Raw genomic sequence first — 26,334 nt, forward strand, 5'->3', positions numbered from 1 at the left:
ATTGTCAAGGCCAGGTCTGAAAAGATTACTTTCTGCATTCGGGTCCTACTGTGCTGAGAACCACTTGTCTATTAATTACGACAAATCCAAAGTATTGGTGTTCTCTAGAGCCCGGAAATTGTATAACTGGGCTATCAATGGTAATGCTGTTAAGCAGGTTTTCCATTTTAAGTATTTAGGTATTCAATTTCAGAACACTGGTGCTTGGACTAGACATCGAACCCAGGTGCTGAACTCGGCCTCCTGTAGTCACCAGCAGATTTTAAGATTTTTTTATACCCAAGGAGGCCAGTTTATTCCTTCTGCTCTGTGTATTTACAAAGCCAAAACTTTGGCTCAAACTCTTTACGGAATTCCCATATGGATACGGGGCTTCAAGGATTGTATTGAAAGAACCCAGGCTGTCTTTTTTAGAAAACTTATGCGTCTTCCTCCTTGTGTTGGTTTTGCTCTGATGTACCTGGAACTGGGCACTCGATCAGTCGAATGTATGGCGTGGATTAACACCTTTAAATGGTGGTTTCGGGTGCTCTTTCTGGCAGTTCCTGGTAGCTACTTCTCCCTGGCGTTTGCTGACTCTCATATTTCTCATTGGGAGAGGGAGCTGATGAAGAAATTGCTAGGTTTTACGGGGGATAGGTTTTATGCTAGGTTTTACGGGGGATGCCCTGGGAGATTATGGCCTTAAGGACGCCCAATTTAGGGTAGTCCAACGGCTTGTGGACATTGACTTGCAATATCTACGAGCCAGAGCTAACAAAACTTGGTCCCCTCTGATCTTCAGCCAATTTAATAATTACGGACTGAGGATGGCTTCCTATTTTTACACTCTAACCATTCCCAAGTATAGAAGAGCTTTCTCCCTAGCTCGCTTTAATGTTCTTCCCTCAGCACTACTGGATGGGCGATTTAAGAGGCTCCCAATTAACGAGCGGCTATGCCCCTGTGACAGAGCTGAGGTTGAAACTGTGGAGCATGTCCTTTTATATTGCCCTATGTATAACGCAGGCAGATCTAAGTTACTGTCTCTCCTTGAAACAGACCCTTCTAGACCCAATGTTAGTAATTTGTTCTTATATTGTCTAGGGGATGGCTCCTCATATCACTTCTTTGGTTTCCAAATTTTTTTTAAGAGCTGTAACCATCAGAGGAGAACGCTGTAATTCCCCTTAGTCAAGTTTTTGGTGACCAATTGTTCATGATTAATTTTCCCATGTTCTTCTTTTGTTGTACTTGTGTTTTGGTCTGTGACTGCAAATAAAGTATTATTATTGTTGTTGTTTTGTTGTTGTTGTTGTTGTTGTTGTTACATTTAATATTAAGTTATCTATATATATAAAAGTAAAATACTACTCATGTATCATCACAAAATCTCCAGAACTGTAAAGTCTACAAACTTGAAATTTGGCACGTGTATTCCCTTTGACTTCTAGGTGCTCACTAAGAAAATATTTTTTGAAATGACCATTAAACCATTAAGTATTTCCTATATTATTATTAATATGCTCTGATGCCAAGGAGTTCTATTCCTCTTCCCCACCTGAAAAGAAATCTCTTCAAAATGCAAAACGCAAGCAGGGGGGAGAAGTTTCAGTTTCAGAGCACCAAGTAGCTTTAATACAGAACAGTTGAGCTATGCCACGCCCAGGCTTCTTGCTGTCGCCTTCTTGTTCACACAGCAAATACTGTTTCACCTTCCAAACAGCCCTCAACTCTCTCACACACTGACAGGATGCTAGCCAAGCAGAGGCAGAATTTTTTCTCCTTTACAGGTGAAACTCGAATAATTAGAATATGCAAAACTTCATTTATGTCAGTAATGCAACTTAAAGGGTGAAACTAATATATGAGATAGACTCATTACATGCAAAGCAAGATAGTTCAAGCCATGATGTGTCATAATTGAGATGATTATGGCTTACAACCCATGAAAACCCCAAATCCACAATCTCAGAAAATTAGAATATTGTGAAAAGGTTTCTAGGCTCAAAGTGTCCCACTCTAATCAGCTAATTAAGCCATAACACCTGCAAAGGGTTCCTGAGCCTTTAAATGGTCTCTCAGTCTGGTTCAGTAGGAATCACAATCATGGGAAAGAGTGCTGACCTGACAGTTGTGCAGAAAACCATCATTGACACCCTCCATAAGGAGGGAAAGCCTCAAAAGGTAATTGCAAAAGAAGTTGGATGTTCCCAAAGTGCTGTATCAAAGCACATTAATAGAAAGTTATATGGAAGGGAAAAGTGTGGAAGAAAAAGGTGCACAAGCAGCAGGGATGACCGCAGCCTGGAGAGGATTGTCAGGAAAAGGCCATTCAAAAGTGTTGGGGACTTTCACAAGGAGTGGACTGAGGCTGGAGTCAGTGCATCAAGAGCCACCACACACAGATGGATCCTGGACATGTGCTTCAAATGTCGTATTCCTCTTGTCAAGCCACTCCTGAACAACAAACGTCAAAAGATTATTACCTGGGCTAAAGAAGACCAGAACTGGTCAGTTGCTCAGTGGTCCAAAGTCCATTTTTCTGATGAGAGCAACTTTTGTATCTCATTTGGAAACCAAGGACCCAGAGTCTGGAGGAAGAATGGAGAGGCACACACTGCAAGATGCTTGAAGTCCAGTGTGAGGTTTCCACAGTCTGTGTTGATTTGGGGAGCCATGTCATCTTCTGGTGTTGGTCCACTGTGCTTCATTAAGTCCAGGGTCAACGCAGCTGTCTACCAGGAGATTTTGGAGCACTTCATGCTTCCTTTCACAGACGAGCTTTATGGGGATGCTGACTTCATTTTCTAGCAGGACTTGGCACCTGCCCACACTGCCAAAAGCACCAAAACCTGGTTCAATGACCGTGGGATTACTGTGCTTGATTGGTCAGGAAACTCGCCTGACCTGAACCCCATAGAGAATCTATGGGGCATTGCCAAGAGAAAGATGAGAGACATGAGACCGAACAATGCAGAAGAGCTGAAGGCCGCTATTGAAGCATCCTGGTCTTCCATAACACCTCAGCAGTGCCACAGGCTGATAGCTTCCATGCCACGCCGCATTGAGGCAGTAATTGCTGCAAAAGGGGCCCAAACCAAGTACTGAGTACATATGCATGCTTATACTTTTCAGAGGTCCAATATTGTTCTATGTACAATCCTTGTTTTATTGATTGCATGTAATATTCTAATTTTCTGAGATTATGGATTTGGGGTTTTCATGAGCTGTAAGCTATAATCATCACAATTATGACAAATCACGGCTTGAACTATATATTAGTTTCACCTTTTAAGTTGCATTACTGTAATAAATGAACTTTTGTATGATATTCTAATTTTTCGAGTTTCACCTGTATTTGCCTGCCCAAAAACTAAGCCCGACCACATAGTTTTGTAGCAAAGCACGGGTATTGAGCTAGTGATTAAATATTAAATACTTCTATTTCAAAAGCGGTGTCTGAAAAGAACCACTCAAACTTTGCTATACTTACATTAACAGAATGGTTGTAGCTAAAGAAATAAGTAAGTTGCAAAATTACAAAGCCAAATATAAAATTCAGTGAGAAATTAAAAGTAACCCCACTGCTGCTGCAATTTTTTTCAGGTCACCATGGGGATACCGGAGCTTCTATGGCTGATGTAATTCTTCCAGGAGCAGCTTATACAGAAAAGACTGCAACTTATGTAAATACAGAAGGCAGAGCTCAACAAACCAGAGCAGCAGTGACACCACCTGGCATGGCAAGAGAGGACTGGAAAATTATTAGGGCACTCTCCGAGGTACTGTAATGCCCTAATCACTGAATATTTCCCAAGAGATTGAATTAACACTTGAGAAAATGAGTCGGTTATATTTAGGAGTTGAAATCATGAACTTTCTAATTTAGCCAGTCTTTGAAAAGTAGTTGATCACAAAATGCACAGAAAGATCATAGTAATATAAACTGTATGTCTGTAGTAACTATTTTCTGGAACTGAGAGATTTGAATGTGAAAATTATTGATTTGTATTTAAAAGCTTGTGGAAGATTAGACAACTGAATGTGCATTTTGACCTAGGATTCTATAGAAAAAGCTGGATATAGTCTATGTGTTTTGCTTTATTGTATTGAGTTACAATTGTTTCATGCTGAATGGGTACTATTATACTTTTTAGGCCAAATATTCTAAAAAATATTTCTCTGACACTACCAATAGCAAAGATAGCAAGTTTGCTTTTTTACCTCTCTTGTGCCATTCATAAGAAATTTATTTTGCTGTCTTGTTAAGTTGCAAATACAGCAATCATACATTGTTAATCTACATAGAATGGCTACAACTGAAATTACAATGCATTCAGAAAATATTCAGACCTCCTTCACTTTTGTCAATTTTGTTATGCTGCAGAGCCTGATTCTACAATTGTTGAAATGCTTTTTAAAAAAAAAAAAAAAAAAAAGAAAAAATTTCCATTGGCATTTGATCTACACCAGAAATTTACTCAGGTACCTCCTTTTTTTTTTTTGTTGGTGGTTTTTTTTTCATTTTTGATTGAATGACAAAGTAAAAACAGAAGTTTTGTAAAGGCACACATCTCTCTATAGAAGGCCTCACAGCTGACAATGCATATTGTAGCAGAGCAAAAGCCATGAGGTCAAAGGAACTGCCTGCAGAGACAGGATTATCACAAGACACAGATCTGGGGAAGGCTACAATAAAATGTATGCTGCACTGAAGGTTCCTCAGCACAGTGGCCTTCATAATTCTCAAATGGAAGAAGTTTGGCACAACAAGGACTGTTCCAAGAGCCCGTTGCCCAATCAAATTGAACAGTCACGGAGAAGGGCCTTAGTAAGAGAGGTGACCAAGAACTCTGACTGAGCTCCAGAGATCTTGTGTGGAGATGGGACAGAGTTCCAGAAGGACAACCATCACTGCAGCCCTCCACCGATCTGGGCTTTATGGTAGAGTAGCTAGACAGAAGCCTCTTATCAGTGCAAAACACATTAGGGTTCACTTGGAGTATGCAAAAAAGCACCTAAAAGACTCCCAGACTGTGAGGAAAAAGGTTCTTTGGTCCGATGAAACCAAGATTGGTCTCAATTCTAAACATCATGTCTGGAGGAAACCAGACACAACTCATCACCTGCCCAATATCATCCCAACAGTAAAACATGCTGGTTAGTAGCATCATGCCATGGAGGTGTTTTTCAGCAGCAGGACTGGGAGATTGATCAGGATTGAGAAAAGCTGAATGGAGCAAAGTACAGGGATATCCTCAATGAAAACCTGTTCCATAGCACTCAGTACCTCAGGCTGGGCCAAAGATTCATTTTTCAACATGACAATGATCCTAAGCACACAGGCAAGAAACAGGAGTGGCTTAAGGACAACTGTGAATGTCCTAGAGTGGCCTACCCAGAGTCCTGACTTGAACCCTATTGAACATCTCTGGAGGGACCTGAAAATGGCTGTCCACTGACGGTTGCCATCAAACCTGACTGAGCTTGTGATGATTTGCAAGGAAGAATGGCAGAAAATCCCCCAATCCAGGTTGCAAAGTTTGTCACGTCATACCCTAAAAAACCAGAGGCTGTAATTGCTGCCAAAGGTGTTTCAACAAAGTACTGAGTGAAGGGTCTGAATACTTGAATACAATGTGATATTTTAGGTTTTTTTTTCTTTTTAATAAACTTATAGACAATTCTAAAATTCTGTTTTCACTTAGTCATTATGGGGTACTGAGTGTAGATTAACGAGAAAAATAAATTTTAACAACTGTAAAATCAAGCTGCAACATAACAAAGTGTAGGATGTACGAATACTTTCTGAATGCACTGTATATAATTTTGGGGATGTATGGTGCAAATACAGAGATCAACAAAAAGAAATATATCCACACTGGATCTTGAGTTTCTTTCTTTCTCTCTCTTCATCTTTTAGCTGACTGGTGTGACTCTCCCTTATGACAATCTTGATCAAGTGAAGAGGAGATTAGAAGAAGTGTCCCCTAATTTGGTTCGATACGATGATGTGGAAGAAGCCAACTATTTTATTCAAGCAAATGAATTGTCCAAGTTATGTTCCATTACACCATTTGGATGTAAAAACTTCAAGATAGTTACCGTGTTTCTCATATAATAAAGCCAGGTCTTATTTATTTTTTTTGAGCCCCGAAAAAATGGCTAGGCTGTCTTTTCGGGGGTGACTTAATTCCCCCCCCTTGCATCTTCGGGCGGGTGGGCAGCGATGGCTTGGATGTTGACCTCGGCGTTGGTGGGGCACTTCATATTGGGGTCAACGCAGGCAGCACCATATCCGGGTGTGCAACAAAAGTATTTCCTAACAGCAAGCCCCCCCACCATTCCCCCCCATTTCTCATGTTTTAATATAGGCCTTAATTTGGGGGGAGGGGCTTAATTTCATTTCATGCCTATAAAACATGCTGGGACTTCCTATTGGGGGAGGCCATATTGTTGGAGAAACAGGGTACTTTTCATATAAGCTATTATAAAAATTATCATTGATCTTTTTGCCTTAAGCTTATATAAAATAATGTCCCACTATTGTACAATAACAGGTTTAGGTGGTTTGTAATATATTACAAAAGTACTCTTTCCATCACTTTCTCCTGAATTTTCCTTACAGCTGTTTTTAATAAATATTTTTTTCTTTTGTCTATCTTATGAAACATTCCAGTATATAATGAATTCTTTGGGTGTTTTTATGTGATCCAGCATACAGATATCTATTGAGTGAAATTTGCTAATATTTGCCATTCTTTGCTTAAATTATAGGTAGTGAATCAGAAACTTCTTGCTGATCCTCTTGTTCCTCCTCAGCTTACAGTTAAAGACTTTTATATGACAGGTAACAATAGTCTTCATGCATGCAGAATTTCTTGTATAATTAAGTAGGAAACAAAATGTGCTTTTCTTATGCTTGAAATATTTGACTACTAAAAACATTAGTTGTTCCTTGATCACTAAGTTAACATATTCTATTAAGCCACAATTTGTTAAATAACCTCAGACATACTAAGCCATATAGCATGGTTTATAAGTTTTGGTGGCTGGATTTTACAGAGCATACTAATTCAAAACCAAATTATTTCAGTTAATGCATACCCTATCCACCAAGTCAGACTTTTAGAACAATAACACATGTTTATCTTTGCAGATCCAATAAGTAGAGCTTCGCAGACAATGGCTAAATGTGTGAAAGCAGTTACACAGGGTGCCAAAGCAATTGAAGAACCCTCCATCTGCTAAAGAATGAAATCCAGAGTCCACCAGGCACTGTTATGATCGACTAATATTTTTAAATAAGCAACTGTTTTGTGGTCTCTTTTTGTTCCTATTTTCTTTATGGAAACAAGTGAAAGTTATTACAACCAATTCTCTAGCATGCATTGAATAATTATGTTCAGCACCATTTATCATACATAAGACATTATGTATACTGAATGTGTAGAAGTAGGGTGTAAAATTAAAAATATTATTTAACGATTATTAAAAAGCAGTGTGACTCTTCAGTAGTCAACATATATTTAAAAAATTCCCAAGTAGATAGCACATTTTCAACAGTGACATTCAAGATAGCCATCTTCTTGCATTTCAGTGTATTCTTAATTTTAGTTAAATTAGCTTGTGACAGTGTATCACTCAACATACTTGAGGTTATTTTATAATTACATATAACATTTATTCAAAGAAATAAAATTTGTCTAAATCCTGTTGATTTTAGGGGAGGTGCCTTCAAGTCACACTCAAGTAGCCTGGACTAATTCCTACAGTATTCTTGACATCAATTTTAGAAGTACTTTGCCACTGCTTTCTTCCTAGGGCCAAGAGAGTGTGACTGTTCCAAGATCACCCAGCTGGCTTTGTGCTTAAGGCAAGACTAGAATTCACAGTCTTTGTCTTCTAGCCTGATGTCTTCATCAATACAAACTAGCTTTCCTTTGAATGGCTTCATCTTGAATTCTAAATGCACTGAATAGTGATATAATTACTATACTTAGATCCTTCCAGAAACCCAAACCAGAATGGTAGGATTATATAATATATGGATTTTGAAGCAAAACAATTCTACAGATCTTAAAAGTTAGCATCTGGCTGCAATTTCTGAAAGCAACCACCTCTTTTTCCAGGGGAACACTTCTGTCCTCTTCCTTTGCTTTATACTCCCAGGAAAAGATGAGTTTGGTTTAAGGAATTGCACACAGATGTGTGTTCCTGAGAGCTCTGAATAATCCCCATGCTCAAAATCCTGCAGCAGTAGTATAAATAGTTCTTAAAGCATATTATTTCATATTTTGGAAGACTTTCAGTTCCCTGAAGCTATTGGGAAGGAGATTAAAACTGTCTCACTGATAACCTTGTTTAGAATACATTAATAGAATATTATTTTGTTACCCGATCACTAATTAAACTAATTAATTAATTGAATTTAATTAATTAATTAATCCAATCCCTTGTGTTTAACCTTGGATTAAGTTTATTCAATAAGCTACAGCATAGCTAACTTTCTATACCAGTACAAGCTTTTTGCTATGAACTCTTGATTACACTCCTCATTCTTGTGATCTAAAAAATACAAAAGGGTTTAGACTGAAATCAATAGATTTATGTTCAACTAATGCCAGGAAAACCCTATTTCAGATTTGCATTTGTTTATACAGCTCTGGGAAATTTGTCCTTTATTTTAGAGGGTTTAAAAACTTCACTGAATTTTGAAAAATATTTCCAAAGCAGGAAACAACTAAAAGCAGTATATACTATAAAGGCTCAAACCAATAATTAATATCTAAGAACAATATAAAGCTTTTAAAGTAAGATAGAAGATAATAACAAACTAGTTTGCAGTTCACAGTAGTACCAGAATAACTGATCATCAGGTGGACAAGTGCCAAAAGCTTTCAAATCTTGCTGACAACCATATCTTAGGGAAGTATGCATTGTGATATTTAAAGATTGGCAGATGCAGTATTCATTAAGTCTGTCAGTCACCTTGAACTGTGAGATGGGCAGCAAATAAATTTGGTAAGAATAAAAATGCCAAATCCAGTCTGAATATCTGGCTGACTGTGGTGAATCAATGATAATGATAATCTTCAAGAATTATACTTCGTTAATGGGTGGGGCAACTATTAATGCAACAGACATGCATTAAGATATGATATCCAATATTGCAAGCCAGAGAAGGCTTTGAATGTCTTTACAAGTACCATATTCTATAATAAAGTGATAACTAATGTGCCTTCAGGACAAATACAACATGTTAGACTATTCTCTTCATTGCAGCATAAAGTCTGAATTAAGCTTGATTACATTGACTTCATGGATACATCTGTATAGTTTTCTTGGAAACAAACAAAAAATATCTCCCAGGATGCTTTTTTCAACTTTCCAGTTTAGTTCATAGCACTGGCGTTTCCTGGTAGTCTCCCACCAAAGTATTAACCAGATTTTCAAAATAGCCAAGTTTTGGTAGGTGCTCAAACCAACGTAGTTTTTTTGCAGTAACTTCAGCTCTCAAGCCAACATCAATTTTAGCCATTCATACAATGTATTGCAATAGTAAGACTGTGATTATGTTTTCCATGCCAGGTACCACTTGTACATACAACGGAAGTGGATTTAGTATTTAATACTTAGTGTTACAAGATAACATACTTGATCTTTCAGCGAAGGTGCATTCTGACTCAAAGGAAGCAATTGTCCTAATCCATGGGGAAACCATAAACTATAAATTCAACTCTCATGGGTCGATTTACCTAACACATTGAACTTAATATAATCTTGAGAGCCTTATACTTTAGAGTGGTATAATTAAACAAGGGGACATATATATTGCCTTTAACTTATACAGTAAAGAACAGATAATAGTGTTATAGGTATGGAGAAATATATCCCTGGGCAGGCTCTTTGATGCTAAGTCTCTCTAAAATAGTCCTGATTTCAAGTAAAAGATCACGTAAGCTTGGCACTGACAAATCAGAAATCAATAGATAATAGAGATAAACCACATTTACACACAATTGAAAAGAAATGATAAAAAAGCTAAGAAGGAAACAGACCAGAACACATTTTCTCCAATAGCCAAGGAGGGATTAACCCCAAGCAAGCAGAAAACAATACTCTAAATGAACTACCAAATAAAAACCACACCCCTAAATACTAGGACAAGCCCCACACTAATATGTTACCTACCATAGATGGTACATCTACAATCAACCAACCAAATTCGGAGAGAACCAAGGACTTAGAAGAGCTAAGGCTAAGAGTAAAATGGTAAGTAAGGAGGGATAGATACCTCAAATTTCCCCCTCCAGCTGCATTTCACATTTCTTCAAAAAGTTTGCACTATTATCATTCTAAACTGGTATCTTCTGTTCATCTTTCTGCTGCAGCACTAACTAAATTATGTGCCTGCTGTTTGCCATTCATCTTTACAGCTAGTCCTTGATCTACTACCATAATGAGCTTGCCCATTATGGTTTTAAGTTGTGATGGTTCTAAACAATACACCTTCTACTCGAATAGACATTTATCATGGTCCAGAGTAGATGTGATATGGATGTCAGCAGAATTGTTGGCTAATGTTCAACAAATAAATGTTGAAACGGGTACTTGTGCAGGTCACAATCCAGTGACGAATGGAGGGGACGGGGAGGAAGATCTGGATGGACGTTGGATAATACAATATTAAAGGAAAAGGACTTCACATGGTGGATGGAGAAAGAGCTGGCTTTCTTTAGAGAAAACAAAAAAAGATACATCAATTCAGAACGTATGGCATACAATGAAGGCATATGCCAGAGGCTTGATAGTAGACTGTGCAAGGAGAAGAGGTACCATGAAAGGACTGGCCTCTAGGGCATTGGAGGATGGGTGTAAAGGACTTGAGGAGGAGCTGCAGAGAATGCCACGGAAAGGGGACATTAAGTTGGAAACGGATATAATTAAACATAAAATGGGTCTAATAGAAAAGGAAGAATTGGCACGGAGGGTTGGAGGTGCTGGGCAGAACTACTTTGGAGATGCGGGTGAACTGGGTGGATGGTTGGCATATGGATTGAGAAAGGAGAAAGAATCAAGGAAAATATTGCAATTGGTAGATGACCAAGGCCAAGTTTGCCATGGTAGTAAAGAGAAGAAGAAAATCATGCGAGACTATTGTGGGAAGCTGTACACACAAGGGAATATTGATGAGGAAAGAGTTAAACAGTATTTACAGAATGCTAACTTACCCCAGATACCTAAAGAGATTGAAACAATGTTAGAGGGCAATGTAACGATGGAGTTGACTGAAGCACTCGAGAAGCAGAATAAAGGAGGGGCGCCAGGCCTAGATGGACTTCCGGTGGAATTTTATAAAACACTACAAGAGTCGTTGAGCCTTCCATTGCTAGAAGTTATGAATGAAGTTGTGTTGAAGAGGAGGATTCCTAAATCATGGTCAGAAGCTTGTATTGCACTTGTCCCAAAGAAGGCCAATCCATTGCAGGTCAAGAACTATGGACCTATTTCCTTACTAAATGCAGATTATAGAGTTTTGGCTTCAGTTTTGGCAGAAAGACTTAATAAATACTTAAACAATTTTATCCATCCTGATTGAGGTGGATTTCTGCCAAAGAGACGGACTGAGGATAATGTGAGAGTAATCTTGGATACTTTGGAGTGCTGCAAGGCACACCCTGAAAAACAGGTGGCTTTGATATTTCTAGATGCACAGAGGGCATTTGATAGTGTGGATTGGTGATTCATGTTATTACTGTTGGAACAGATGGGCTTTGCTAAAAAATTTATTCAAGCAACAGAAGCTATATATCATAAGCAAATGGCAAAGGTAATGATAGAGGGAGAACTGACAGACTCTATTGATATAAGAAAAGGAACAAGACAAGGGTGCCCACTATCACCTCTGTTCTTTGTGTTAACCTTGGAAGTGCTAAACAGAAATGTTAGAGGGGAAAAGGATATAAAAGGGATGAAAATTGGAAAGGAAGAGTTTGGGTTGCAGGCTTTCGCAGATGATCTGGTTTTCATTTTAGAAGACCCACTAGAAACAGCATCAAAATTGATGGAAAGGATGGGGGCGTATGGAAGGGTGGCTGGTTTGAAAATAAATAAAGATAAGACAAAGATCTTGACAAAGAATATGCTATCAAGACAGAAGGAAGAACTGGCGGATCTATTGAAAATCCAGGTCACGGGGTCAAGTACTTGGGGATACATTTGGCGGCAACATGCAGTACACTAAAAGAGAATAATTATATCAAACATAAGCAGCGATGGCACTGGATTTGGCGAGGTGGGAAGATTTGCAACTGTCATTGATGGGGAGAATATCAACAATCAAGATGAATATATCACCCAGAACTTTATACTTGTTCCAAACAATTCCAATTAGGCTTGGAAAAGATTACTTTGAAGATTTAAATAAAATTGTGTTGAAATATATATGGCAAGGTAAGAAAGCGAGAATAAAGTTAAAACTTTTGCAAGATGCCAGAATAAGAGGAGGATTTGGTTTGCCTATTTGGGAGTTGTATTACCAAGCTACAAATTTGATATGGGTTAAGGAATGGATAACATTAAGAAATACTAGATTGTTGACATTAGAAGGACATGATCTGTTGTTGGGGTGGCATGCTTTTCTATGGTATAAAGGAACTAAAACACAGGGGTATTTTAGAAGACATTATATACGGGAGTCTCTGTGGTTAAACTGGGAGAAGACTAAAAGACAATGTTATTTGAAAATTCCACTCTGGCTATCGACTATTGAAGCATTTTCTTATCCTATAATATATAAAAAGGAACAAACAGTTAGATATGGTGAAATATTGAATGAAAAGGGTGAACTTAAATCTATACAAAAACTAGAGGAACAAGGTATAAAGATGAATTGGTTTTCATATGCACAAATACATTCAAGGTATGATAAAGACTCTAAAACAGAAGGTTTCTATGATAAACTGACTGATTTAGATAAGATTTTGACAGGTACTGGTGAAAAGGTGATTAAAAAACTGTATGGATATTTATTAAAAATTAAACTAGAAGAAGAACAAGTTAAAGAAACAATGATTGCTTGGGGGAAGAATTTTGGATATGGGATTGATCTAGAGAAATGGCAAAAATTGTGGTCTCAAAACTATAAAATGACAATGTCATTTTATAAAAGAAAATTAAAGGAAATTTGTATAAGATGTTTTACAGGTGGCATTTCCCCCCGACAAGAATAGCAAGAATGTTCAAGAACAAATCTGAAAAATGTTGGAAATGTCATCAGGCACTTGGCTCATATTACCATATGTGGTGGACTTATGTGGATGCTAAAAAATATTGGACTAAAATCCACACGTGGTTGGAAAAAATGACAAAAAAGCATATAGATTTGAAACCAGAGATATTTTTATTGGGAATTTTACCTGAAACATATAGTAAAGAATTGAAATACCTGATTGTAAATGTATTAACAGCGGCTAGGATTGTATTTGCTAAAAACTGGAAAAATGAGAAAATACCATCACAAGAGGAAATCATTAAGGAAATATTGGAATGTGCTGAAATGAGTAGACTGACATTTGAAATCAGAGAACAAGATGATAAACAATTTTATAAAATTTGGGATCTATTTTATCAATGGTTAGACAATAAAACATGGTAATGAAATATGTAGATTCTTAGAAAATAATAAATATATAAAGATGTATTCTTATATCTACAAAATGATTGTAGGATAGATTTAAGATGATAATATGAACTGTTATAAAACAAATTAAGTAAAATATATTTTGTAACACATGAATGAATAAAAGTATAGTCAAATGATTGATTAACAATGATATTAGTGTATTTAATACTTGATTGAAAATATGAGAATATATTAAAAACCAGTAATTTTTTTTTTTAAAAAAGTTGTGATGGTTCTAAAGGGGACCCATTGTCTGGACCCATTTTTATGGTTTTTTTTTGCAATGATCATTAAGCAAATCCATTATTTGCTAAAGGCTGTTTTTTGCTGAAAATCATTAGCAAACACCAGTTTTCATCAAAAACATTGTAAACTATGGTCACATAAACCGAGAATGCTGCGAATAGCCATAAATGCAGGCCGATTGTTGAATACAGCCATGTGACAGGGGAGGCAGCTATTGCAACTTCAGAACCAGAGTGTAAGCCATTGTGACAGATTTACCCTTCTTAGTTGTAGCCCAGAACAAAATTTTGAATGTCTTAAGTTGACTTTCCCTAAGGTTGTGTTACACATTAAGCCATGGTTTAATCCCAACTGGCTGCATCTCCACAATTGATACACCACAAATCATATTGCTAGAACAAGCCAAACCCAATGGACAGGTAGTCCTTGACATCATTTAGTGACCAGTTACAACATCACTAAAAAAAGTGACTTATCACATTTCATACAACTGTTGTGACATCCCAACAGTTCAAAATTCAGACGCTTGGCAACTGGTTCACGTTTATGACAGTTACATCATTTGTAGTGTCCTGATACCGTGATCACCTGCAACATTCTGACAAGCAAAGTCAATGGGGAAGCCAGTTTCTTTTAACAACCATTTTACTAACTTAGCAACTGCAGTGATTCACTTAAGCATGTCAAGAAAGGTAGCAAAATGGGGCAAAATTCACTTAAAATTCACTTAACAAAATTCACTTAGCAACAGAAATTTTGGGCTCAATCATGGTCAAAATTATGGTCAACCTGTAATATAGATTCATGCAGGGTGAACAATTTGATTTAGTCCTCAACCCAAGTAAAGTCAATGGGGAAGCCAGATTCACTTAACAACTGGGTTACCAGCTTAACAAGTACAATGATTCACTTACCTACTTTTCTGGCAAGAAAATTTATAAAGTTGGTAAAACTCACTTAAATGTCTCATTTAGCAAAATAAATTTTGGGATCAATTGTGGTTGTAAGTTGAGGACTACCTGTATTGATTGGTTTGAATGTTCTTAAAATCTACTAGTGGAAAACATGGACGTTCCTTCTGAATCAAGAAACTACTCAAAATCCTGGAACTAAAATAATGTAATACTGATGGCATTTGGAATAAATTTAAACTCACTCCAGGACTGCCTGCTTGATTTTGAAAATAATTGCAAGGTGCCACCAAAAAAAAAAGAGAGGGGGGGAGAAGCTTGTCAACGAGATAAAAAAGAATGAAAAGTTTCCAGCAACAAATATTCAACCTTTCACAATACACAATTTGTAAATTACATAATTTACATTTTAAAGTGATTAACTAAACAAAAGCTTTTACTGAGATGTCCATATTGGGTGATATCAATAAAATACACGATTGACCTAAACTTTACAATTATACGTTCCAAGGCTTTTCTTTTTCTATTCAATTGAAATTTAACATAGCAAATATATAGTAAGAAAAATATGAAACATATAATTATAAAGTATATTTAGTATATTGTAAATGTATACAATAAAAATAAAAATCTGTATATTTCAGGCATGTATTCCCCTCTGAAAAAAAAATCGGGGCCGGCCAAAAGAGACCCCCCACTGCCCGCCGCTCGCGCCGCCCGGGCTCCGCTCGCGCCGCCCGCCGCCTGTCCGATTCCCCAAAAAATCGGAATTCCGATTTTAATCGGAATAATATCATGTCTGATATTTAAACATATATACAAATGTGGAATTTTAACCATTTTTTTCCTTTTGACTTTTTTTGTCCTTCTGTTCAATCATATCCAATTCTCAGAGACCACCTGAACAAGTCCCTGCAGTTTTCTGGGCCAGATTTCTTCAGAAGAGTTTGCCATTGCCTCCTTCCTAAAGCTAAAAGAGAAGGTGACTAGCCCAAGGTCATTCAGCCAACTTCATGCCCAAGGCTGGACTAAAATTTACAGTCGGCCAATTTGTAGCCTGATGCCAACCACTACACCAAACTGGTTGTCCTGATTTAAATACAAAAGTTAAAATCAGGATGTTTCTTGATGACAGTTTCTATGGTATTTTCAAAAATTGAGTGCCTTATCTTTAAAAAGGTAAAACATTTTATGGCATGTTGAAAAGCCATTTGGAGTCTTTTTAAAACCAATTTTTATTGAGATACATACCAAAGAAGCTGAAAATGTGCCTGTTTTGATTTAAAAGCTAATACATTCATCCTCTATCTTTCAAACTAGAAGCTCATAGCTAAAATCATTTCTATAAATATCAGAATACATTTAGCTATAACCAATATTGGGCCATCACTCACAAAGGGCTGATGAGCAACACTCATCAGTTGGATCATATTCAGTCTCTTTTCCCTGAGTGAGTCATACTGGAAAAAATATGCCACCTGAACTATACACGTTAGATAGTGACCCAGAGCACTGCTTATCTTAATGATACAGCCCGTATTATCTGAATGATGCACATTGGATTTTCTAGTGACATGATCACTTGAGTGTATCAGAGTAAAACTTCTAGTTGCTGCACCATAGTTTCCCATCGTGCTCTTTATACAATCTCAATTAAATGGGATTTTGCACATCCTCCATAGCCCTCCATCCTGTCAAACAGGTAGCTGTTGCCAACTCCATCCACATATATCATATGCTCTATAACCTATAGCCCATGCTATTTACATGTGGGGAATTCTATAAAGAGCAAACATCCTAGAAAGAAGTGTATGATTCTTTGAAACTGACTAATTAAATAAGAATTGTTCTTCCCCCTCCCAAAAGATTCTTTGCCATGATAGATTGAAATCAAGTAAAGTTTAGGTACATTTTCAATAGACTCCATTATTGAGTAGATTGATATGTTGAGTTTTATGTATAAGTGCTATTGGGTTCTTCATGCTGAATTTTCAGATGTATTTAATACAAACATTGTAGGTTTCTAGACCTTAACAATTGAGAACAGTTCTGCATTTTGCAAATAGTTTAGACTTTGCTATTCTGTTAATGGTATTCATACAAGATTGATGAAGCTGCATGATTTTCTTTTTGCTCACAAACTCAGCAAAGACCAACAACCGTTGGGTTTGTGCTTGTCAATCAAGGTGCTAAAACCTGTGCTTGACCTTCTGCAATTGCTTCTATGGATTTGTTTTAATGTTTAAAGAAACATTTAAACAAATTGAACAAATTGAACAGCGGGTAGAAGTTAGTATGGGCTGCTACACCATCCATTCTTATGACCGTGGAGTAAAAGAAAGACAATCTAGAGCCGTGGTGCGAACCTATGGCAAGCGTGCCAGAAGTGTCATTCCTGCCGGCACGCGAGCACTCGCCCAGAAATGGTCTACTGCGTATGCGCGCGTGCACTGCGCGCCTGACAGCTGATTGTTGGGTATCTGGCACACACGCGTGGGGGTATGGTGGCGCGCAGGAGACACTTAACATATGCACAGAAGTGTGCAATGCACAGGGGGTCATGTGCACATGCGCAGAAGCGTGCAGCGCGGGTCACACCGCATGCACAGACGCGTGCTGTGCAGGTCATGCGGGTTGCACACGTATGCGCAGGAGGCATGGGGGGCTGTGCGCATTGCCTTCTGAGTGATGGCACGTGAGCACGAGCAGTCAAGAGTGCGCGATTATCAGCACAAGAGCCCAAAAAGGTTAGCCACCACTGATCTAAGAGTTTTCTGAGAATATAATCCACCTTTTTTGAGTTTTATTCTCTCAGAATATAACCAACCCAAATCTTGGACCTGAAGCAGACCATACTTCTCCTTTTGTCCAAATAAGTTTTCCTTTTTCTTGGCCAAGCAAAAACTGAGCCTCTCTCAACTACAAGCTAGCTTTGCCAAATTAAAATATATAGAGGCTTTATATGAGAAGGTCACATGGAAAACCTGCATTCTTGTGTAGTAATCACTGAGACATCAGCTAATTTTAGCATTTTTTGACAAAATATCATTATATAGATGACAGGGTATGTATTACTTTATACAGTACCTGTACCTATACTATGCAGTACAGGCACTGTCCTTTACTTTGTCCATTGTTAAACCACAGTAGCTTAACAATGGTGAAAAGCATCCAGTTATCCAACATGGTAAGGTTGGCAAATTTTTAAATGAAAGAGAATAAACATCACATTGAAAGTTCAGTTAAATGTAGAATATAATAAATTGTAATAGAAAAAATTTAAATTTACAGATTCTAGGTTCCCTCCTGTAAAATGCTTCAATTATGTATAATACAAAGATAACCAGAATGGTCCAATTTAGCTTCAATCTGGCCATTCTGCAATTCTAAGTTATTTACTTAGGAAGTAGACTGGCACTTCTAAAGATCAAAGATAGCACACTATCAAGGAAGGCAACAAACTGCTGCTAAATATCCAGTACTGAAGGTATTGCCAAGATAAACAGATAATATTGCAAACAGTTGGGAAAAAATATTTAATACTAGATTCACTCTGCTATGTATAGGGTAGCAATCTGAAAGTACATGTAAAGTACATGCACAATGGTTCATAGAAATTAACAGAAATTAATTATAGATTATGATTGCAGGGCCCAAATCAAAGAAACCGAGACATTCTGAAACATTAATTCAGGACTGATCTAACATAAGTTAAAACATACATTTAGTTAAAAGTTACGAAGATTATAGAATTCTTAACTATACAATTAATGTAAAATTCAATGAGCCATTTTCTAGGTATTTCATATTATATAAGATTATAAATTTTCTGTTTCCTTGTTCAATTTAGCCTTTACAGTATCTTTTACAAACTCATCATTTATTACAGAGCCAACCTCCTATTGGGTCAAGTTTTTTCCTCTCAAAAATAGAAACATAATAACTTTCTCAACTATGAAAAACACCCAATTTTGTACTTCAGTCAAAACACAATCCAAATAAAGAAATTTATACAAGGGTTAACATTCTGATAAACAGTCTATTAAATGTCCAACTCCATCCTTAGAAGTTTTTAGAATCAATTTGATTTACCCCTTACACTACTTAGAAATGCAATAACCTGGGAAAAACATATATATTGCATTTACTAATATTTTATTTTTTTAATCCTTGGTTTCCTAAAAACCTATATTTTCACCAAAAGTTTAATTCCTTTAGCTTACCTTGAGCAAAAAAGATCCAGTTTTGTCAAAATCATCCAATATCAATTTTAGCTTTGTTATACATTAATAATTCCATAAGATTTCAAATTTTCAGAATTACATCTCACATAGTTTCTACTCACACATTCGACTTCATCGCAGAAAAAAATCACACATAGCCCTGTTTTTATTTTAAAATAATACATGAACAAAAACTTGAGAATTTTAGAATGAAATTATTTCATTCTAAGTTGCATTTCAGCTTCAAATGGAAATTGCTCCACAAATCATACCCTCCCGCCCTGTATCTCTCTAAAAAAAAGTATTTTTGATACATCACACTTCATAAAAACGCGCTGTACTTTTCTCCCTTTTTCCTCTTCTTCCTCCTCCACCTTCTTTCTCTCTATACTACCTCCAAGATGGTAGGAAAGTTGTTGTTTTGGAGGGCAGAGAAGCCGCTCTCTGGTGTTATGTCCTCTCAGTGCCTGTAGTGGTGCTGTAGGAGGCTGCTCAGCTCTCTTCTTGAGCAGCCCCAACAGCCCTGCCTTCTTTGCTGGAGAATATATTCAGGGATTCCCCTTAATAATCACCTACCCTCTGAGCACTTTGTAGTTTTAAAATAATAAAGAGCTCCCGTTCAAAGCTTTCGTCTTTTCTAAAAGCAGGAATCTTTCTCCTCAGAGCCAGGGGGGCAGCAACAGCAGCAGCTCCTCAGCGCTGAAGCAGCTCCGAGCCCATTCCCCGGTCCCTCTGTTGGGGAGGAAACTCTGGTCTGTCAGCCCAACAGAGGGAAAGGGGGGAGAGGAGAGAGGAGAGAAAAAAAAGCAGCTGGAAAGGTAAGCCAGGCCCGGCCTCCATCCTCGGGCTCACGTAGAGCAGCAGGCGGCGCTACGTCCGCAGGGCGGGCGGCCGAGCGGGATACGCGAGGCCGGGGATTCGAAGGGGCGCTCTAGGCCTCGAGGGGGACTGGTGGGATTTTGGAAGCCGCGGGGTGCCGCGAAAGGAAAAAGGGGGGGCGAGGTGGCCTCTCACTCGAAATGGTGGGGAAGAGGCTCTGGGTCGGGCCGTCTTACGGGGATCGTGGGTGCTGGACCCAGGGCAGGCCTGTGAGTTCCCCGCCCCCGCAGGGTCCAGCTCCGGCGCCCGGCGGGCCAAAAATAGCCAAGATTAATGCGGGTTCAGTCGAAATCCTCCTGACTCCACGTTGCTTTGGGGTTCGGGGTGGCGCTTAAGCCCGGGAGTGCCGGCTAAGGCCCTGAGCCGGCCGTTGACGGACGGACGGGTGGGCCGTGGGGGGGGGCGGCAGCGGAGACCCCGGGGCAAGGAAGGCGAGGAAGGGGATTTCGCCGGTGATTATTGAGATAAAATATCACGATGGAGACTATTTTGGCCGTATCTCCCGCGTCCTGTTTCTACCGCGGGTGGGTGAGCCCCGGCAAGGTTCGGGGAGCGCGTCTTCTTGGGCCCCCGCCGCCGGCCTTTAAAGTTTAATTTGAGGCATCGGAGCCTTCGATATTCTTCGAAATCCACGATCCTTTTCCTCCCGAGTTTTAAATTCAACCTCATTTGGAAATGAGTGTAGGAATACTCTGCGTCCCTTGCTAAATTGCATAGGGGTCTTCTCCGCCTTCTCCACGCCCTATAGCCCACTCCGTCGCCTCTCCTTCGAAAGTCTTAAGGTTAATTCTCATTTAAACTTCGGCTCTTGGAAACTTTCCGAAATTCCCCCAGCACCCGTGAATCAATTTAAGGTCCTGGAAAACGGGAGGAAGGGAATTTTGCTGCATGGTTGTTGCAAGGTCCCCTCCAGAAATACTCTTGGAGTGTTTGTTTTAGGGCATTGGAGCCTGGGTGGGGAGCGGGTGGACAGGGCTGCTGCCCACCCAGCTTCCTACGCTGGGATTCTGTGTAGGATTACTCGGATATTCCCATTTCGGGAATTCGTAGTTGCTGTCACGCAGAGTCCCGTGTTCATTGAAGGCACCTAGTTTTGTGAATGAGTTGTAGGGCAGCTCATGATCTGTCTCTGGTCTTAAGAGGGTCCGCCAATAACTGTTATGCCGAAGCACTGGGTCCAAAATTTCTTCCATGAGGCACGTGTGGAAAGGATTGTTGAATTAGTTGTTTGGCAGGTGTTTTTTTTGGGGGGGGGGGGTGGGGCCAGACCCTCGAGAAAGTTGGAAGAACTGATCATTCAGATTAGTTTCAAAAGTGAATCTGCCATTGAGTCTGGATAGTTGAGAGAGGTTACCTAGACAAAATTCACAGGACTTTCACAGAAAATTCTCATAGAAATAATTACCATGTTTCTGGACCAGTTTTAGGAAAAGTTCCTTAAATTAGTCCATCTAATCTAAACTAATTTAGGCGAGGTCTTGGTGAAGATGCAAATAATTATTGATACAACTCTGTCAATCCAAGAGAACTTTGGGCTTCTGTTTCTCAAATTGTAGCTTTTCAAACCATATATGAATCATTTCTGAAATTGAGTTGCATCTGAATCTGCTTTTTGTTGAAAAAGATAATTTATTAAGCAAGTGCTTACAGTTTATTAATATATTATGGCCAAATTTGCATGATTCCTAGATGAATGTAGGGTATTTCTTTTCTGGCAGAAATCTAAATTCAATTGCAAACCACTCATATAAATTTTCTTTTATTAAACATGTACAGAGTTGCATCTCAGCATGGGATGCCAACATTTAAAATATTTTTTTATAAAATAGAATAGCAATTTTGTCATACCTTAAAATAGTAGACTGAAATTGTAGCTTAGGTCTTTTGAACCTATTTCATGATGGGAGAATTTTATTAAAAATTATTGAACTGCACAAAAATGAGCTGAAGTCAAGATCTAATCTATACTTTCCTAAAATTAAGTTTATTTAAAGCAACACTTTTAACTGACAAGAAGTATTATTTTGTTACTATTTTTGGTCATTTATGATGACTGACATGTTCTTTTCAGAAAAGATTTCTGGTTCAAGGACTTAACAGTCTTTCTACCTGTTCTATTACTTAAGCTTAAATATTGTAATATTTAGTATTTATTACAGAATATTACAGAATTTATTACTGTATGTATTATCAGTTTTCCCCATTTCTACTTTGTAGTGAATATTATGTTTATAATTTTGTTCCAAATTCAAGAAAATGCATTTAATAAAACAACTGTCTTATTCCTCTGACCCTCATCATTTTATACTGTTGCAATTCTATTCTCAGCCTCCATGTGGAATGAGTAGCAATGTATGTAGCTGATCAATAGGGGGATGCAAAAATTGGCCTCAGCTAGCACCTTAACCCCATATTCAGTTTTTGCTACACTTTAACTAATTTCTCAGACCACCTAAAGGTCAGTTGCAAAGAAAACTCTTCTGCTGTAGTGTGAGGCTCATAAGGTGGCATAGGGAAATGGCAGAGGGGAATAGCTCAGTATAGAGTGGGATGAAGCAAGAGGTTTTCCCTGCTACCAGGCTTCAGCACTACAATTGCAAGACAGTATTGGCATCAGAGCCAGGAATTAATTGGCTTCCCTGCTCAATTGTGAGAATGGTATGTAATCGTGCAGATGTACCAGTGACCTGTATGGAAAGATATTCAGAATCATATTTAGATGAAGTTATTAGATCCACAAAACTGAAAATGCTCAGAATGTAACCCAGATTTAGCAACTCATGTAATTGCAACTGAGCAGTTCCTTGAAACAAGGCAACCATGTAACAATGCTAAGTATAATCCTAGTAGCATTGTCAGGACTCTGTCCTAATACAAAATTGTTAAGTAAAGTTCATTAACTAAAACCTAGGTACCTAATGACAAGATTTTTTTCTTAAATGGAGTTTTCTATTATATTGCTCTGCTAGTCCATCTGATTACAAGAGAATTAAGATCAATTATGAACACTTTCATTATTACTTTATATATTTGTGACCTCAGGTGAATATGATTTAATATTCCCATGTAGGTGCTTGTATTTAACTTCAACATCTGCCTGTATCAGGAGAATATTTTTTTTATCAAACATCTACTCATAATAAGAACTTCATGGCTCAGAAATAATAATGCATTTATTTCATGATTGTGACTGGTCCTGCACTTGGCATATGTGGATGAAGGATGGGGGGGGGGGGGGAGTCTGAGTTGGTAGATTATTGTTCTCCTAAAGTCCAGAAATCCATGCATTAAAATTGCAGTACAAGAATTTTAAGACAAAATGCTTTTTTCATTAATAGGACAATTTTAGAAGAAGAAATATGTTTCATTGATAAAAACATCATTCTGATAACATGGAGAAAAAAATCTAGCATATCCTTCCTTATGTGGGTGGAGTCTAAATATTTTGGTACTAAAACTATCATTTTTAGAAATATGGAATTGTGGCAATCTAGATTCTGTATTTTATTTTTTTAATACCTTGCAATGTTCAAATATAGAATTCTAGATGAAAGTGGAAAAAAAATCTTGCCTGGACTAAATTAACCTCTTTCTGATATGTGGGTGTTAGTATTAAGAGCAAGACGATATGAATCATTTTCATTCTGATCCTAAATTCATGTGAAAATAACTTGTACAAGTTTCAGTGGAACCTATTCTAGCTGCACATCCAAGACTGGGAGTGAACCACATTAAACATCCTTCTGAGTAAACTTACCTGGGGTTGAGTTGCAAACTTGCATATAAAATCAATTTATAAGTGATTTAATATCTATGTAGAAGAGAGAGTTTTAATTACAGTATTGTCTTAATAGATGTTTTTGAAACTCTCTCCTATGTGCCCAAAAATGAAAGAAAAGCAATTTCCAATTTATATGTATGAGCTCTTGTTATAGATTATACAAAGAAAACTTTTATATGGGAAATAACTGCTATGTAGAGGTACATGGTAATGATATGATAAAAATCTTCATTAAATTAATAGTCATTAAATTAATAATCATTGACACTATGTGATTTTTAATATTAATCTTTGTAATGTGATGTATAATAAGACTTATCTTTGTACTGTAACTTTATTGATGTAAAATGTCTGGTTGCCATCCTATGCGTATTTATTAGTGAGGATTATTGATTTCAGTGAAACTTGATTCTTAGTAAATATGGTTAGAATCAAGTTGCCAGAAACATATTGTAGCATTTGTTGTCGTATGATAAAATCTAATATTATATAAGGAAAAGCTAAAACATTTTCTTACTTCTTGTATTCTTCATATTACCTTAAAAAAGCAACAACTTTATAGTGCTAACAGAAGCATTGTCTTTCCAGTGGGAAAACTGGACTGGATTTTACTATATCTCAATTGTTAGCTTATAAGCAACCCAATTACATGTGACCTGTTACTCTGATAGTTGTACTAGTTGTATTCAAATAAATGTCCTAGAAAAAATGATATTTGTGAAGGTGGCAAACAGTAGATTCAACCACTTTCCAGATTCAGAGCCAAAATGAGGTAATTCAGAGCAACGTCCTGAGATCCTATCAAGCTGTCAGCCTTAACCAAGGCTCTGGTCTTAGTTTGTTCTTCTGGAGTTTTGTGGCACTTCAAATGCTATGGCAGCTTCACCAAAATAAATTAAAGCTCAGTATTTACACTTTCAGGCTGCTTATTAAACTTATTTTAGAAGAATATTACTCAAAGATCTATGCACCAAATTATGTAAAATCTTAATTTTTTTCTTACAACTTTTCATTTGGAAATTTTATTCTAGTGTGACCTCTTGCCTTAACAAGGATAAATGTTTATAACCACTGAAGTTTTCTGCTAAAGGGTGAAGGTCTATTTTTCTGAATCTGGATGTAGGCTTTGATCCTTCTCAACCTACTTTTGGAATTGCAGTACTTGGCTCAGACAGATTGATTCTGAATTTCTGGGTAGTCTCTGCACACTAAAGTTTGTTTGTTTGTTTGTTTATGTGCCATTCCATTTCTGAAGGTTCTGAGCAGCTTGAAATAGTTAATGAAAAAACAAAGTTGAAAATAGCAAAAAAGTAATATTAATAACAACCCCACAAGGAATGCTGCAACATTAAATCAAGAATAATGGCGTGCTTCATAGATTTGTCCTGGGGGTGGGCAGCCTGCAGACCTCAGACGAGAACCAGATCCCAGTCATTATTTTGTAACCCTCCCACAAGACCCGAATTCTTCAGAAACAATTTTTTTTGCTATTTTTTTATAAAGCACCACAGCCATACAATTCCTTTTATTTGCCCTAAATTCTAAAAAGTTGCTCACCTGTATCAATGTTGTGGCACAATTGGTCTTTGGAGGCCTAAAAGTACAGTTTAATGTGTAATTCTATTTTTTAAAAAAGTATAAACCACAATTGAAAAAAGGGCTCTGGTTTTACAGGAAAGATAACCTCTAAAAATAATCCTTTTTCAAAAGGATCTTCAAATCACCTCTTTACTTGTTTATTTGTATTATAAAGATTCTGCTACAGTTGTGAGCATTTTAGAAACAGCTGACAGAAGATAATTTTGTAACAGTTTTTAGTATAAGAATTGTAACTTTACATATGGGTCAGAAAATGAGAGTATACTATGTTTCATATATTTTGTTAAATGTATTGTTTTGAAATATATGTATTTCAAAAGATAGTAAATGAAACATTTTGAAATCAACAGGCTGTTTTCAGTAGAATAGGAAGACATTTGTAGTACACTTGATCCTTCTGAGAGTATTCTCATTCAGAACAGGAGATTTGAAAAAAGTATCCTTTACATTCTTATACATCCTTTATATGCAATACTTCTTAGGCAGAATTAGGTAGTATTTCTAGGTGTAATTGGACCTTTTGTGAGATACCCTGTGCCAAATTTGTATTGATATAGAGCTGATTGTATAAATGGAATCATTATAAATGCAGAATGGTAAAACTAAAGATTCCCATAGTATTATAAATTTTTGATGTGTGATGTCTATGTAAACAGTAGGCATGCTCAATCTATTCCAAGTGAAAGAAGTTTGTAATCTTAGGATTTTGTGCAGAAAGGAAGGATTTACACCACCCAAAATCACACTACTGTAGCTCAAGACTTGTGGACTTCAACTCCCAGAATTCCTACTCCAGTCATGTTAGCTCAGGAATTCTGGGAGTTGAAGTCCACAACTTTTAAACTTGCTAAGTTTGAATACCCTTGCTGTAGTTGTATGAACAATGGTGGAGATATGAGAGAGTTGAGAAAATGCCTTTCTAAGAGGGAGGTAATGAGAGCAGAGTTTGGAGCCTCTTAACATTTTATTTATTTATTGTTTACGTGATTTATATGGCTGCCATCTCACCAAGGTGATTTTAGGAAG

The 26,334-nt window shown here is 37.4% G+C and overlaps 2 protein-coding genes across 2 annotated transcripts in view; both read left to right on the top strand.

The window, feature by feature from the left end:
- NDUFS1 (NADH:ubiquinone oxidoreductase core subunit S1) overlaps window positions 1–7,480 on the top strand; it is a 55,742-nt gene extending 48,262 nt beyond the window's left edge. Inside the window, exons 16-19 of the mRNA XM_087949484.1 lie at window positions 3,589–3,764; window positions 5,906–6,044; window positions 6,764–6,832; window positions 7,142–7,480. Of these exons, the coding sequence (XP_087805610.1) occupies window positions 3,589–3,764; window positions 5,906–6,044; window positions 6,764–6,832; window positions 7,142–7,233 (476 nt within the window). The 3' untranslated portion in view covers window positions 7,234–7,480. The remainder of the gene's footprint in view (window positions 1–3,588; window positions 3,765–5,905; window positions 6,045–6,763; window positions 6,833–7,141) is intronic.
- A 12,055-nt stretch (window positions 7,481–19,535) lies between these two features.
- The window catches only part of INO80D (INO80 complex subunit D), a 46,621-nt gene continuing 39,822 nt past the window's right edge, over window positions 19,536–26,334 (top strand). The window contains exon 1 of the mRNA XM_026673203.2: window positions 19,536–19,867. The gene's annotated coding sequence lies outside the window, so the exon portion shown is untranslated. The remainder of the gene's footprint in view (window positions 19,868–26,334) is intronic.

Source organism: Notechis scutatus, chromosome 1 (genome assembly GCF_049901735.1).
Source record: "Notechis scutatus isolate UNSWTSFEM ecotype Mainland chromosome 1, rNotScu1.2, whole genome shotgun sequence".
Lineage (NCBI taxonomy): Eukaryota > Metazoa > Chordata > Lepidosauria > Squamata > Elapidae > Notechis > Notechis scutatus.